This window comes from Abramis brama (genome assembly GCF_963993115.1).
Source record: "Abramis brama genome assembly, chromosome: 4".
Taxonomy (NCBI): Eukaryota; Metazoa; Chordata; class Actinopteri; order Cypriniformes; family Leuciscidae; genus Abramis; species Abramis brama.
In genome coordinates, this window is record NC_139966.1 from 36,849,189 (window position 1) to 36,866,345 (window position 17,157).

Below are 17,157 nucleotides of genomic sequence, written 5' to 3' on the forward strand. Positions count from 1 at the left end.
TAAACCAACAAAAGTAATTTTTAGAGGGTCAGATCAGGCAGAAAATTATACCTTTTTTTCCACAGTGTCTCAAGTATGAAAAAAGTGCTTTTTCGCTTTGCATTTAAGAGTGGAGTATGGTACATTTAAAATATGGAAGAATATCAAGTAGAAATCAAGTAACAAAAAACATTAAAATTTGGTAAAACTATATATATTATTTTTTACATTTTGTGAGGACAGTGTGAGTGGTGCTTGCCCATGCAAAACTCACCACCATGATTCTAGGGCTCAGTGGGTGGTTGCTAGGGCACTTCTATGCATTTGTTTTGACTGGGTTTTAACATGTTGCTATGCGGTTACTAGGGTGTTCTGGGAGTCAAAAGAGCCCATCCCCAAGTCTCTATGATATTTTGGTCCCTAGATGTGCCTAGTGTTCCTTGGGTTATTTCTGTATTTTCATTGTATGCCAGAACAAAATGATAAGTCTGATTAGTTAAAAGTAAAATCAATGTTTACTTAGGCTTAGTGGTGTAAATTAAACCCTAACCTTAAAGGCCTTTAACACTTAACTTTAGTTCCCCCCCCCCCCCAAAAAAAAACAACCTGAGAATGTCTTTTCAAACCCACAATACACGTTCCAAAGTGTCTCTTCTAAAGTAAATCTGTTCATCATATAGGCTAAAGCAATCATATCTCTTCACAAGACTTGTATTAAACCAATCGATTCATATGGGTTCATTCTACAAACAATTTATAATCTTTTTGGTTACCTGAACTTTCAATGAAGGGACAGAAACCTCTTAGGTTTCATTAAAAACATCTTCCTTCGTGTTTTGAAGAGTAACCAAAGTTTTGTCGTATGGGTTTGGAACGACATGAGGGTGAGTAAATGATGACAGAATTTTCATTTTTGAAAAGTTTGACCAATAGCAAACAGAAACACATTTAAACTGATATATCTTAACATAGCAAATACTAGAAGGAAAATCCATAATTTAACTAAATTATTTCTGTCTAAGCTGGCTTCTTCTAAGACTCAAATATCGCATGATCGAAAAACATTTGTTACCTTCTTGAGGATGGTTGAATTTGAAATTGAGACACCTGATTAAATTCACTCATAGACCAGAGTAGCCGTTACAATCTCACTAAGAGCTCTGTCACATGTTTTCCCTTTAGGGCCGTTTCCTTTCCCCTGGGCGGGAGGTGAAGAGGTCACACAACCAGTGTTAATGGTTACCTAACATCTGACATGTGGGTATGTCCAAGGAATAAAATGCATTAGTTTATTAGACAAGAGAGAAAGAGATCTGTGTGGAATTTGAGGGGGTAAAAGAGGGCGGGAACTGCAATGGCGATGGAAACTGATGTGTCTTTGTCATGAATGAGTGAGCATGGCATGAATGCGGCTCATTACGACCCCAACAATGACCATGAGCATGCATATTCAGATGAGGGCCGGCAATCAGACCAACAAAGACACGGTCGTAAAGCCACAGAACACAGACAAGAGAGCCGTATTCTGTGAGATGTATTTGAATTGCAAGTTGCAAATTAACAGGAAGGCCGGTGTGTAGGAGGAAGAGAGAGATAGAAAAGGAGGACAGAAACAGAGAAGGAAGAGTGTGAGATTTGAGAAGCTGATGCCATTTGAAGAGGCTGGCTGTACATATTGAGCCGCATGGTATAATATAACACCGCCACAGATATGATCATAATAAAGCACTGTAATAACACACTAACGAGCCATGCTCTTCGCGTGTCGGTCAAAAATGACAGAATTTATTATTTTTGTCAATAAAATGAATGTACAATATTTTAGTTTGATAATGTTTTTTATTTATTTAATATTTTGTATTTTTAGGGGATTTTTTTATACTAAATTATATCTACACTGTATTTATAATCCATTTATTCACTTTTTGAGCATAGACCTGACAATTCAATTTTCAACTTAAACTGTCGTAACTCTTGAATGCTTTAGAGCACAGACTTCAGTTTAATCTCCTTTCAAAGACGACACTTGGCAGAGTTTTTGCTGAAGTGAAAAAAGTTTAAAAAAGAGAACTTAAAAAAAGTAACAGAATTTTACGTGTATTGATATGAAAAATGCACAAAAATATTATTTTCAATTTTTATATGAAATATTTTCAAAATCACGTTTTACTCTAAAATTGCAAGAAAATCAAAGCCATAAATCTAAACAAGTTGTGTTCCACATTTGAGCTTGATATCTCAAAAAATAGCTTTCAGTAAGATTTTGTTTGGCTGCAGTACCAAAAGTTTTCACTAGATAAAATTCGTCTCCCATTCATTTCCAATGCGGTCAATAAGGAGCACAAGTGTGACTATATTTCATAGGATTTTTGTTTTGTTTTTTGTGTTCACATAGCAAGTGCCAAAACCTTTACCAAATTTCATACCATTCCAATGAAGTAAAAAATTCTAAACAAAACTAAACGTAAAGTTTTTTGGTACAAAAAGAGCAAAGAGCACCAGAGTATTAAATCAGTTCAATTCTATTCATTTTAAATCCATTCAGCACCAGTCATTTACAAATATATATTGGCCAGGTCGATTAAACAGCTTATATTTGGTCTTTTTATATTATTGGCATTGACCAAAACTGTAATAAATTACCCAGACAATGAAAAGATTTCATGATATTTAGTTCCATTTCTCCAAAAGTGCACAGCCATCACATACTTAGAGGTACCTAATTCAACAATAATGTGTTGCTCATCTCAAACATTTCATAACAGAACATTAACCGGGATCTCGATATAACAGTGAACCGAGTGAACCGAGAACTCATTCTCACACAAACGGTCTTTGCCTTCTTCAACATTTCTAACAAACACCTCATAAGCAGAAGAACAGGATTGTAATTGAGCCTGCAGCAAACACGCACTGAAAACATGCAGCTAATCGGAGCAGCAGCTCCATCATTGACTTCAACCCAATATATTTAAGTGACATAATACATATTAGTTTGTCTGTATCAATTTAGTTTTTTCTTACCTTTCTACGCTGGAAAATCTCAAATTGAAAGAGTCATTACAGGCAAAAACAGTTAATGCAAAAGATACAAAGGGAAGTTAACTGACCTGTGACAGAAACTTTCATGGTGGCCTCCAGAGGTCTGTTGTTATCCAGATCTTTGCTGAGTTTTAGCTCTCCAGTATCCGAGTTTAGGATCAGCAAACTCAGCTCATTTCCTTCAATGAAGCTATACTTGAGTTTATCTGACACATCTGGGTCGTGAGCTGGTACCTTTCCTATAATCCCAGACGGAAAGCTATTGGATTTGTTGGTGACGTAGTTATTGAAGATAATCTCAAAATTCTGCAGGACTGGATCGTTGTCATTGACATCAACCACACGGATGTGGACGATTGCACTGCTGACCAGAGGTGCAGACGTGGCCTGCACTTGTATGACATACTCCCGTTTGGTCTCGTAGTCCAAATCCATAAGCACTTTTAAGTCTCCAGTCAGCATATCCAAGTCAAAGACCTCAGGGTTATTTCCTGACAGAATTTGGTACAATATCTGAGCATTGGTGCCTTCGTCAGGGTCCATGGCGGTGATCCGGGCAACCACTGAATCAACAGGGCTGTTTTCTTTGACGTCGATGAACAGTTCATTCTTCTCAAAAACAGGAGCATTGTCATTGGTGTCCAACACAGAAATCTGGATCTCCACTGCTGCTTTGAGAGGAGGAATACCTTTATCTACAGCAAGGGCCTTCAGGTTATAGACTGGAATGTTCTCTCTGTCCAGCTTCCGGTTGATTCGGATAATTCCAGAGTACTGCTCAATCATGAAGTCTCCTTCCCCATCGTCGCCTCCTTGAAAGGTGTAGATCACACGTCCGTTAGGCCCCGAGTCCCTGTCGGAAGCAGATATCTGGAGCACGCTGGTCATCAGAGGAGCATCTTCCAACACGGAACCCTGGTATTTGTCCCTCCCAAACTGTGGAGTGTTATCATTGGCGTCCAGAACGATAATTTCCACATACGTGGTATCAGACTTCTGTGGGATTCCATTGTCACGGGCAATGATGGCGAGTGTGTAGGAGGCTAGATCTTCATAGTCGATCTCCATCTGTGTGGTGATGGCACCTGTGTCCGGATCAATCTTAAACTGTGGTACGTTGTCCTCCATGATGTAGGTAATACGTGCATTCTCACCCGTGTCCTCATCCGTTGCACTGATTACCACAACAGTTGATCCAATGGGTTGGTCCTCCCTGAAGGTCTGATGGTAGCTGGCGCTCTGGAACACGGGTCTGTGAGTGTTAGCATCAGTTACGTTGATGAACACCTGTACGTTGTCGAAGCGTGTACCGTCAGAGGCGGTGACAGTCAGAACGTACTGCCGTTCCTTTTTGTAATCTAACGGCAACGCAAGCGTGATGAGTCCACCTCCGCTTTGACTAGTGATGGCAAACCGGTTCCGCGTGTTACCACTGGAGATCTGATAGGTGACCACACTGTTTACATCACGGTCCAGAGCTGTGACAGTTAACACACTGGACCCTACAACCGCATCTTCATTGATTTTCAGCGAATACTCCTTCTCAGTGAACGTAGGGATGTTGTCGTTCACATCTAGGACGGTGATGCTAACGCTTGCTGAGGACGACATCACCGGAACTCCATTGTCTCTGGCTTCCACTCCGAAGGTGTAATACTCAGTGGTTTCCCTGTCCAGCTCAGTACTGACTGTTATCCATCCAGTGCTGTTATTGATGGTGAAGGGGAAACCTGGAGTGGTGTCTGTGAGGCGGTAATCCAAACGGGCGTTTTCACCGGAGTCAGAATCAATGGCCTGAATGTGAATCACAGAATATCCAATGGGCACGTTCTCTAAAACGGTGGCTTGGAAAGGAGTGCTTACAAACATGGGAGCATTGTCGTTCACATCCACAACTTGGACGACAACAATGCCGGTGCCGTTAATGAGAGGAGGCCTGCCTCCATCCTGTGCCTTTATGCGTAAATTATACTCTCTGATCATTTCGTAGTCCAGGGGGTTGATGACATCAATGGCTCCGGTTGGGGTGTGAATGAAGAACTGACCTTTTACGTTGCCGCTGATTATACTGTAATGAACCTTACCATTATTGCCCTCGTCTCGGTCAGAGGCTTCAACCTGGGCCACTTTAGTGTTAATTGCCACATTTTCCGGCACCTGAACTACATATCTCTTCTCACTAAACTGAGGGTAATTGTCATTTTCATCTTCAACTGTGATGTACACTGTCGCAGTAGCACTGCGGGGTCCAGGGTCCTTTCCTTGGTCATTGGCCTCTACTATCAATTGATACTGGGCCATGGTTTCTCTGTCTGGACGCAACCGAATCTTAACCAGTCCATTCCGGGAATCAATTTCAAACCCGGAATTAACACCTTCGCCATTCACAATCTTATATATCATGTTTGCATTGGATGGGGCATCTCCATCTGTCGCCCTTACCGTAATCACCTCAAAACCAACTTCCACATTTTCTCTTATCCTAACCCTATATTCATTCTGCTCAAAAACGGGTCCATGGTCGTTCGTGTCACTTACTGTAACGGTCAGGTATGACGTGGCTGCGCGTCGCGGAATGCCATTATCAGTAGCTGTGACTTTAAAAACGTGTGTGTCTTTAACTTCTCTATCTAAGGGCTGGACAGTCTCGATGATGCCGGTTTGAGGGTCTATCCGAAAAAAGTCCTTAGAACGGCTGTCGAATAATGCTTCCATGCCATACTCGATCTTTCCCGCGTCTCCAGGGTCGCTGTCAGTCGCTTTGAGGGCAATGACGCGCGTCCCCGCAGGCTCGTTCTCGGGCACTGAAACCTGGTAGTTCGGTAACTGAAACTGAGGCGCTGAATTCACTGCTCGCTTTATTCTCGGTTTCCATTGATTTGATACGTCTTGCATAGAATTTAATAATGAAGTTTGGATTGAGGCGAATCGTAATGTAAGGCACAAAGAGAAGGGCTCACCGTTTGAATCGAGAAACGAACAGCGAATAGTGTTTTTAAAGCGTCTCAAGTCCGTCTCCAAACAGTACGCGTCCTTCACAAGTAAAGTCCCGTTACGCAAAAACACATTCAGGTGGTCTGAGGTGCAAGAAGAAGCAAAAACGCCAGAGTGTCTTGTGAAGACAGGTAAATAGTCATTAAAACTAAGGAGAAAATCACCTGGAGAAAAGCAGGAAGTTAGTCCCAAGTTATAAATGCAGTCCACGTTAATATCAGGCTTACTCACTCTCTTCCTTTTATATTTGAACACGCAATTGCGTCCGTGTACAAATACATTAAAATGTGCGTTAACTAGTCCTTCAGTTGTTAATGATGTCATTTTAAAATAAAGAGGCAGCGCGCTCTGATGGGCGCGCGCACAGTCCACCTCTCCATTTAAACGCACTACTCCATCTCTCCAATCCACTTTAATAAAGTTCCCAATGTACTTGGAAGTTAAAGTCCTGTCTATTTTATAAGTCCAACCTGGTCCAAGTGACAAATTGGCAAGAACAGCTCCAGAATGTAAAGTCTCCGAGAGGTGCAAGTCAAAACATCCCATGAGAGGAGCGCAGAGGAGAAGGTGAACCCATAATAACCAAAGCATTACTAAATCCATGGTGTAAAACTCCACAAAACTTGCAGAAAAAACACGTCAGCTCTCCTTCTGCCGGCACGTCGACCTTCTTTTATCCTTCATTGTAGCTTTTTAACAGCAGAAAACACAGTTTGTCAGGCTGGTATCCATGGAGCCAAGTGACATTATCCACGTTAAGTTTTAAATGAGAACAAAATGGCTCCGTGCGTGCGCGTCTCTCCCCCCCCGCACACACACACACACACACACACACACAGTCATTAACATAAACCTGCACTGCACCTCCTCTCAGGACTAAAGAATAACTCTCATGGAAATTCAACTATTGTTATTCACCGCTGCATATTCCTTGGTTCTTTTGCGACTTTTCTTAAGCGAGCGACGCGGCGCGTCAAACTAGAACTATTCTATTATAGCCTAATAAATTAAGTTTCGCGATTAAACAGTTTCATGCGACTGTCTGCATGTTGTGGACGCGAATGCTTCTGTACAAATAAACGCCGTTTACAATGTCATTTATAATGGATAGTTTGTATTTTAGTTGGTTGCGTTGAGTCGCTCGCTTGCAGTTTATACTAGGCTACTGAGATAAAGTTTTCTGCTTTCTAAGTGACATGAATTCACAGCACGTGTTTAAATCACTCAGTTGACAAGCGGCTGTAATAAAGAGTTATCAATGCTGGATTCTGTATGTTATTCACTATGAGTAGAGCAAAACGAAACTATTTATCCATACAAACTATTACAAAAACACCATGGTTGTCATTGTTTTCGACGGTTTGCTACAATATTATAGGCTAATTAAACGGTGACATGTAATTGTAAAAACCCTCACAAACCTTTACACATGAGACCTTAGAAAAAGTTTTATAATTTCGTTTTTAAACATTAAAATAAGTTTTGGCGCAAAAAAAAAAGAAAAAAAAAAAAAAAGTTTTTGACATTTAAAATAAATATATATATATTTGTATAGGACCCAGTTATAAAAAACAATCCACTTATTTTTGTCATTCAAAACCTCGTTTTCCCACACATACTGCTATACAGATATGCAAATGTTCTATGGCAGATATTAGAGGGTGATTTGTTTGTATGTAATGTATTTTCACAGCTTTATATCTGATGTGATTTTATTTTATTGTGCATTTTATAGTAATATGTAAAAATACGGTTATTTTCTTTCACCTTATTCAATTTAGTGTCTCCTAAACGTGAAAACATGCGCGGACTCCCTTCAAATGATACAGAAAAAAAGTGTATTTCTTCTAAAATAAATCCACTCTGCTTTGAAAACTAATTTTTCGTAAAACATTTATTTACAACAAATGCTAATTATTATAATAAAACAATACACTTAATGTCCTCTTTCACAATTTTGTTGAATTGTTATATCAGACATTTAAAAACTCCCAGAAAAGGAGTCATGACCAAACCCCAAACATATGGTATTATATATATATATATATATATATATATATATATATATATATATATATATATACATACATACATACATACATACATACATATATATATATATATATATATATATATATATACTGTATACATACATATATATATATATATATATATATATATGTATATATATGTATATATATATTTGTATACACACACACACACACACACACACCTTTACACATAGATAATAATCTTTATATTATTACCAGGTCAATAATTTATTCTAAATCCTTTTTTTTAGAACAGCAAAGAGTCTTAACCGATTTTATAATATATTGCAATTGTCTGCCTACGTATAGATTAAATATGTTGTTAATGAAAATTGAGGAAGATTGTATTTGTCCAGCAGCACCAGCTATAAATGATGCTCTTACGCCCTCTATTGGTAAAATAAAATACTCGTAACAGTCGTAAACGGCTTAATATTTGCATTAAGATTGCATAGATCAGGATGTGGTGCCTAATAAAGGCACTAAAACCATTTACAAAATCTTAAAAAAAAAAAAAAAAAGTAATCCGATAATCATTAATCAGTATTTATATTATACAAATAAATTACAATTTCCAAGTTAATCACAATTGAAATAAAAATGACATAATTCAAAACACTATCAAAGTTTTTGTATTTTCTTCCAGTCTGTAAATACTGAGAGCATCTTTCCACAGCACAAGCCTGTTGAGATCGTGTTATTGTCCACAAGAGATCGGAGGCGTGCCGGTTTCGTGCTGTCTCAGCTGACGGGCTCTGGATGTTGGTGGTTTGTGTCTTCAGGGTGGCAGTTCGTGCAGTTCTGACCTTTCTGAAGAGTGAATTTTGTGGGTCCCAGACGAATGATCTTCCCACTACCCAAACACTCATCTCCCTTATATAGCACAGCAAACTGCAGAGCAAAGACAATGGAGTGGAAGTTCAAATAAACAATAATCAGCACCCTATCCAAAATTCCCAAATTTCCTTTCCATGATTTTAACACAGTAATACAGTTCATTATTCTAACTGTGGCCTAAGCTCTGCAAAGTTTTAAAGATCAAAGTGCACAACAAATAAACTTATTTTCTCCTAAAAGAAAGAATCGATTCTGAATTACTGAAACGAGTCATCAGCAATTCAGTCTCCTGTTACAGACCTATGTAACAATGAAACAAATTTGCATAATGCCAGCCTATGGTCTTCATTGGATGTTTGTGAACAAATTCTACTCAGACCCTCAAACATTGAGTTGTAGCTGAGGCCTGGAAGACTTTGGTTCATGTTGTTGACATGTCAAGAAGATGCTGTTTTCTGTGATGTGAATGCACTTCGCATGCATTTCAAAAGGATGAGGACACGCGCTGGAATTTATACGGAAAAACCGACGCCATCGTTACTGTTCGCATCGAGTGCTGAGGAAGAGCTGAAATTCAGATATGGTAATGGACGTTTTGTTTCCGACACATGCTGTATAAGCGTTAGACCAATCACAACAGACTGGGCCATTTGGCCAATCAGAGCAGAGAAGGTTTTTCAGAAAGGTGGGGTTTAGAGAGGTTGAATCTTTGAATTAACCGTTTTCAGAATCTTTGAGAAATTAGGTAGTGCAATGTATATTATGAGAAAATATGTGTTATTTTACCCTTAGGTGCATGTAAACCTATTGTAGGAAACATTCCAAACAAAATTAGGAACCTTAAAAATAGCGTAATAGGCACACTTAAAAGTGTTTTTTTTTTTAAATCTAGTGTAAAAGCAAAACCAAAAATAAATGATTTATACAGACACATGAGGAAAGTTAAGATTCATTCTGCCACGGTGTAAATATTTCTGGATTACCTGCCCAGGTGTCATTGCTCTCAATGGCTCTTTCATCATTACCCACACCGACCCATCAAGATTCAAAGTTACGGTGCATGGAGCTGAAAGAAACAAGATGTTTATATTAGCACTGTTTTTGTCTTGTTGTTTAAAAAAAAAATAAAAAAATAAAAAAAAGTTTAAAAAAAATTGAAATATTAGATAAATATTAAACTTAAAAAAATAAAAATGTTTCTTTGGCAACTTCATGAAATTAAATAATTTGTAAGTTGAAGTGCTACAATCACTAAAACTGAATTTAAAAATAATAAATAAATAAGTACAAATAAATGAAAGCTAAATAGAAATAAAAAGCAAATAATATTGACCTAAAAACACCTAAAAGGACATAAAAAATTACTAAAACTTAAACTAAAATGAAAATAAAAGATAAAAAAAATATGAATAAATAGTATAAATAATACTAAAATAACACTTCTGCAGACAAAACGGAGAAAAATATTGGCTGCTGGTTGTAGCGTGGTGGCACTTACATAACTGTTTCAACTGACCCATTTTCTAATAATTCTGCGTAAAAAAAAAAAAAAAAGGCGACTCACTCAAAGGCATCCGGTTGTTGAAACGGAAGTGACATTCCATCATCTGAGTGTGGACAAGTTCAACGGGCGGCTCTTCGGCGATCCAATGGAAGCGGTCTGTCTGTAATGTGTCTCGTAGCAGTGCTGGGTGGTTAGTGGTTGGACCCTGCAAGAGTCGCCATATTTTACAAAGCAATCGACCTGAAAAGTCATATTTGGTCCTTTTTTAGCAAAATAAATGTACATGAACTATGTGCTATGAAGTATCCAAATTGTGTAACTCACCACAAATACATCACCGGTAGTGATATCTTTATCAACTACAAACCAAGGGTCTTCTTGCCCTCCTATTCTCGCCCTCTGACCCAGTGTTAATGTGAACCAACCTGTGAAATATAGTATTGTGTGCATCAGTCATGCAGTATCACAGACACCTGTAGCAGAACATCGACAAACTAGAAGAGTAAGGTTTGATGACAAACGTTGATGTTGGCTTGACAAAGCCTTGTCTTAAAGTTTGAAATAACTTTGAAAAGCTTGAAATTTGATTTTACTCAAAGAAGTAAATCAAAAGTTAACATGTTCTAGCACATTTCTAACATGTTTAGCAAGTTGCTAACATGTCTTAGCATTATTTAGGATGTTGCAGGGATATTGGATGCATGGCAACATGAATGAATGAATGTTGCTAGCATGTTTTACCGTGTTCCTAACATGATTTAGCACGTTGCTAGCATAATTTACCACATTGCTAGCATGATTGTCACATTGCTAGCACTATGTAAGATGTTCCTAACATGATGTAACGTTTCTAACATGATTTAACACATTGCTAACATGTTGCCGACATAATTTACCACATTGCTAGCATAATTTACCACGTTGCTAACATGATTGTCACATTGCTAACGTGATGTAAAATGTTCCTAACATGATTTAACACATTGCTAACATGTTGCCAACATAATTTACCACATTGCTAGCATAATTTACCACGTTGCTAACATGATTTAGCATGTTGCAAGCATGATTATCACATTGCTAGCATGATGTAACATGTTCCTAACATGATTTAACACACTACTAACATGTTTCTAGCATGATTTAGCACAAAAAAAGTCTACAGGAATTTGGGAATGCTCCGAAGTCCAATACAGGAATTACCAAAGTCGGGATCAATTAGAAAAGATATAGCAACCCGAGTCAGAAAAGTCTGATAGGTCTGACCCACTTTTGGTGGTTTTAGCTTTAAAGCTCTAGGAAGATATACTGTTAAAAACTTTGTCTCAGAAAAAAAAGAAGCTTAAATAGTAGATCAGTATTTTGGTTTGTCAAGCCAACATAATTAATATTCACCTTTATGCTGCCCCATGATCTTCCCATCTTCAATGGAAACAAAGTTTCCTGGTTTGGGCTCCAAGTACTGTAATAAATTTGACATGTGGAAAAAGTACAATATTAGGTAACTGTAGTGTGTGTGTATATATATATATATATATATATATATATATATATATATATATATATATATACACACACTAGTACAGTTACCTAATATTGTACTTTTATATATATGTATATACAGTGAGGAAAATAAGTATTTGAACCCCCTGCTATTTTGCAAGTTCTCCCACTTGGAAATCATGGAGGGGTCTGAAATTGTCATCGTAGGTGCATGTCCACTGTGAGAGACATAATCTAAAAAAAAAAAATCCAGAAATCACAATATATGATTTTTTAACTATTTATTTGTATGATACAGCTGCAAATAAGTATGTGAACACCTGTCTATCAGCTAGAATTCTGACCCTCAAAGACCTGTTAGTCTGCCTTTAAAATGTCCACCTCCACTCCATTTATTATCCTAAATTAGATGCACCTGTTTGAGGTCGTTAGCTGCATAAAGACACCTGTCCACCCCATACAATCAGTAAGAATCCAACTACTAACATGGCCAAGACCAAAGAGCTGTCCAAAGACACTAGAGACAAAATTGTACACCTCCACAAGGCTGGAAAGGGCTACGGGGAAATTGCCAAGCAGCTTGGTGAAAAAAGGTCCACTGTTGGAGCAATCATTAGTAAATGGTAGAAGCTAAACATGACTGTCAATCTCCCTCGGACTGGGGCTCCATGCAAGATCTCACCTCGTGGGGTCTCAATGATCCTAAGAAAGGTGAGAAATCAGCCCAGAACTACACGGGAGGAGCTGGTCAATGACCTGAAAAGAGCTGGGACCACCGTTTCCAAGGTTACTGTTGGTAATACACTAAGACGTCATGGTTTGAAATCATGCATGGCACGGAAGGTTCCCCTGCTTAAACCAGCACATGTCAAGGCCCGTCTTAAGTTTGCCAATGACCATTTGGATGATCCAGAGGAGTCATGGGAGAAAGTCATGTGGTCAGATGAGACCAAAATAGAACTTTTTGGTCATAATTCCACTAAACGTGTTTGGAGGAAGAAGAATGATGAGTACCATCCCAAGAACACCATCCCTACTGTGAAGCATGGGGGTGGTAGCATCATGCTTTGGGGGTGTTTTTCTGCACATGGGACAGGGCGACTGCACTGTATTAAGGAGAGGATGACCGGGGCCATGTATTGCGAGATTTTGGGGAACAACCTCCTTCCCTCAGTTAGAACATTGAAGATGGGTCGAGGCTGGGTCTTCCAAAATGACAATGACCCGAAGCACACAGCCAGGATAACCAAGGAGTGGCTCTGTAAGAAGCATATCAAGGTTCTGGTGTGGCCTAGCCAATTTCCAGACCTAAACCCAATAGAAAATCTTTGGAGGGAGCTCAAACTCCGTGTTTCTCAGCGACAGCCCAGAAACCTGACTGATCTAGAGAAGATCTGTGTGGAGGAGTGGGCCAAAATCCCTCCTGCAGTGAGTGCAAACCTGGTGAAAAACTACAGGAAACGTTTGACCTCTGTAATTGCAAACAAAGACTACTGTACCAAATATTAACATTGATTTTCTCAGGTGTTCAAATACTTATTTGCAGCTGTATCATACAAATAAATAGTTAAAAAATCATACATTGTGATTTCTGGATTTTTTTTTTAGATTATGTCTCTGACAGTGGACATGCACCTACGATGACAATTTCAGACATAGCAGGGTGTTCAAATACTTATTTTCCTCACTGTATATATATATTTATATATATATATATATATATATATATATATATATATATATATATATATATGTGTGCAAAATAAAGTCTGAAACTCTTCAGAGATTTCAACAAACCATCAGTGAAAGGAGGGTTTTAATTTGTGGAAAATATTGTTCATAAACCTTAAAAGGTCAAGATTGGTTTAATTTCGAGAGATTTACCCTTTTTGCAACCCTGTTATCAAATTTTTTATACAGTTTAAATGTCAGATATTTGTGCAATAAACATAAATGCTCAATAAAATTACTAAGAAAAGACAAACAAAATATATAACAGGGTTATAATAGGTCAGAATAGGTAACAGGGTTGCAAATTTAGCCTAAATTATGCTATAGGTCAAGGCTAGATCATTTAGGACCAAATTTGTTAAACTTTCTATAAATTAAAGAAAAATAGTTGTTGATTATCATTTTTCTTACAATAACTTTGGTAACAGTACTGTTGTAGTTTTCATTACAAAGAAGATGAAATTTGTGTTTTTATTGCTTTAAAAAACAAGAGGCCATCAATAAATTCCATATACGTACAGTTTTAAGCTGCATCAAAGAACGTACCTCAAGAATAAAGTTCTCAAAATCTCTTTCTCCAATGAAACAGATTCCCATGCTCTTCCGGGGGCGGGGGGGGGAAAGGAGATTCAATTAATTGCATTTACAATTACATGTAGTCATTTAGCAGACATTTTTGTATCAATTAATCATTAATCCAGTGGATTATATTACATGTATTATACTGAACACTAATGAATGTCAAGTCTCCAGTGACAGAGATCCTGGATCTTGTATGAGTGACTTGAAAGAGGGATTTATTCATTACAGTACCTCTTTTTTCTTTAGAACATGCTGGAAGCTGGCCTCAGCAGCGATCTTCTTCACAAAGTCTTTGGTCAGACCAGCTAATGGGAATAGTGTGTGCCGCAAAGCATCCTGGGAGATCTGACTGAGGAAGAACGTCTGGTCTTTCACGCGATCAGCTCCCTGATAGAGCCGCGCAGCTAATAAGATTCAGAAGGAGATTAAAGATAAATTCTGAAACAAATCACACATACAACTGACATGAACAAATAAAACTAACATCATTTTTTTTTAATGTCAAGAAATATCACTCTAAAAGGTCCATACCTCACTCTAAAAATCAAGAAAAGCCTATTTCTTTTTCCATTGTGATATTATTTTCCCATTACTGTAATGGAAAAAAAATATATGTTTTATATTTATATTAATTGTAAGTGTAAGTATACACAAAGTATACAATTTTAAGTATACATCATGGTAGTATTTTTTTTTTTTACTGCAAATAAATTAAAATATATTTTTTTACTAGTGTCTGGAAAGGATGATTTTCATTACATTATTTTTAATTCAATGCTGAAAAAAAAAAAAATCTAATTTCTTTCCCTGTGCTCTACATCATATGGACAGATGTTACACTTACGCTTTCTAATTTCAAAGCGGTCTCTGAAGAGGGTTCTGGGAGGTGGAACGTGCTTCTGTTGAAAAACCTCCTCATCCTCCTGGGATGTCCGGGCATAGTGTCCCGTTGCTATGGCATCAGCACCTGTTGTCAAATAAGACTAAATATGACAGACACCAAAGTTCCACGAATAACAAAGACTGGTGTCCCATTACATTTTTAGCAAAAACGCACAAATCATCACATACACACATATATATATGGCTGTGAAATGATTAATCACATCCAAAATAAAAGTTTGTATATAATTATTATATATAAATATTTTATATTTAAATACATTTTTCTTAAATGTATACATGCATGTGTATTTATATATACAAAATAATTATACATAATACACACACATATATTATGTAAACACAAACTTTTATTTTGGATGTGATTAATCATGATTAATCGTTTCACAGCCCTAATATATATATATATATATATATATATATATATATATAAAATCAATATATATTAGGGCTGTGAAACGATTAATCATGATTAATCGCATCCAAAAATAAAAGTTTGTGTTTACATAATATATGTGTGTGTATTATGTATATATATATATATAATTTTTTTTAAACAATGACAGTCCAATTTTGTATCTCTTTTCCTGGAAAATTCTGAGACTTCAGCAACTCTTCTTAACTTACCCAAAGTATTAACTGCATACTGATAGAAGTGCTTAAACTTGATGTGTTTGTTACACATTATGTCTGGATTTGGTGTTCTGCCCTTCTCATATTCCCTGAGAAGATTACTGCAAATATAAAGAATAAAAATGAGAGAATATTAACAAACTAAGCACAACATTTTGAATTTAATGAACTTAAAACGACTGCTATATTTACCTAAATACTTCATGCCAGTATTCTTTAATATATGAGACCTGGTGGAAAGGCATATCCAGCATCTTACACACTTTATAAGCATCTTCACAGTCTCTCTCAGATGAACAGACGCCTTTCTCATCATGAGAGTCCCAGTTCTTCATGAACACACCAGTCACATGATAGCCTGATGGCAGACAGACAGATATCATATATCCGCAAACATATGATGCTAGTTTGGAAACTAGAAAGCGTCTTGAATACTGTATAAATTGTTTTATCATTATATTATGTATCTAAAATAAACACAGCTTGCTTTAATATTTCCAATCTAATTCAATGACAGACAAATAATAGTTACTTTCAGACATTTAAGTGTGTATTTTATTATTAACCCGAATACTTTATTATTATTGCTACAATACAATCTATCTTACAATCCAGTATTGAATATAATAAGCAACGTAATAGCACATATAAAATACAACAGAGTTTATGTTGATGCGCATAATGTGCTCCGTGAACTGGACTGTACATTTTATTTAATGAAATGTGTAGAATTTTGTTTAATTTTTAATACACTGAAAACTTACCCATTCTTTTGAGTAACAATGCACTGACAGAACTGTCAACCCCTCCAGACATAGCACACACAACATGTCTAATTACACCCATAACACTTAAATGTATATGTGCTTAAATAAATGTAATTATACAAGTAAAGAGGAATTATGAGACATTTCACGCCTGTGCCATGAAGGTCGCCATAATTAAAGTTCTTTTCAAAATCATGACCGATCGGAAACAAAGAACAACACAAACAAAACTATAGTTCCGGGTATTGTTCCTAGTTGAACACTTTAAACCGTAACACTGCAAGTAGCGTGTGGCGTTTAAAAATATATCCACAGAAATATAATAAGTAGAATCTGCTTGACTTTGTTGACCGAAAGGGTTTCATCACAAATTCTTCTATTTCAGTTTAAATTCTCATCATTTTTCAATTCAACAACAAAAAAGTTGTACAAAAAACTTTGCTTATAATTCCTACCCTTTATATATTTATCTAATGAGCGTCACTTCTCTCACTGGATTTGATTCGTTCAAGATAAACAAAAACCATAGACAGTAAAAGAAGACAAAAACAGTTAGCCTACATAAGACATTTCCCAAAATTTAGCCTACATACATAATTACAAAGGTACACATTAATATTATATTACACAG

General features: G+C 36.9%; 2 protein-coding genes across 11 annotated transcripts in view; both read right to left on the reverse strand.

Annotated features, from left to right (window-relative positions):
* celsr1a (cadherin EGF LAG seven-pass G-type receptor 1a) overlaps positions 1-6,717 on the reverse strand; it is a 91,687-nt gene extending 84,970 nt beyond the window's left edge. For all 10 annotated transcript variants that reach the window (XM_084111840.1, XM_084111848.1, XM_084111847.1 and 7 more), the window contains exon 1: positions 3,090-6,717. In XM_084111840.1, the coding sequence (XP_083967966.1) occupies positions 3,090-6,618 (3,529 nt within the window). In that variant the 5' untranslated portion in view covers positions 6,619-6,717. The remainder of the gene's footprint in view (positions 1-3,089) is intronic.
* A 1,874-nt stretch (positions 6,718-8,591) lies between these two features.
* Positions 8,592-16,773, reverse strand: trmu (tRNA 5-methylaminomethyl-2-thiouridylate methyltransferase). The gene is made up of 11 exons (XM_084112529.1): positions 16,524-16,773; positions 15,952-16,117; positions 15,754-15,860; positions 15,068-15,190; positions 14,455-14,627; positions 14,188-14,241; positions 11,803-11,869; positions 10,732-10,832; positions 10,468-10,612; positions 9,887-9,969; positions 8,592-8,957 (listed from the first exon to the last, which is right to left on the reverse strand). The coding sequence occupies exons 1-11, from the start codon at positions 16,603-16,605 to the stop codon at positions 8,808-8,810; spliced, it is 1,251 nt and encodes a 416-aa protein (XP_083968655.1). The 5' UTR covers positions 16,606-16,773; the 3' UTR covers positions 8,592-8,807.
* Positions 16,774-17,157: the final 384 nt, after the last annotated feature.

Coding starts and splice junctions, on each gene's coding strand:
- trmu (XM_084112529.1), bottom strand. CDS start 16,605: ATGGGTGTAATTAGACATGTTGTGTGTGCTATGTCTGGAGGGGTTGAC. Junction 16,118..16,523: donor ATTGTTACTCAAAAGAATGG/GTAAGTTTTCAG, acceptor GTCTGCCATCAG/GCTATCATGTGACTGGTGTG. Junction 14,242..14,454: donor ATGTTCTAAAGAAAAAAGAG/GTACTGTAATGA, acceptor CGCCCCCGGAAG/AGCATGGGAATCTGTTTCAT.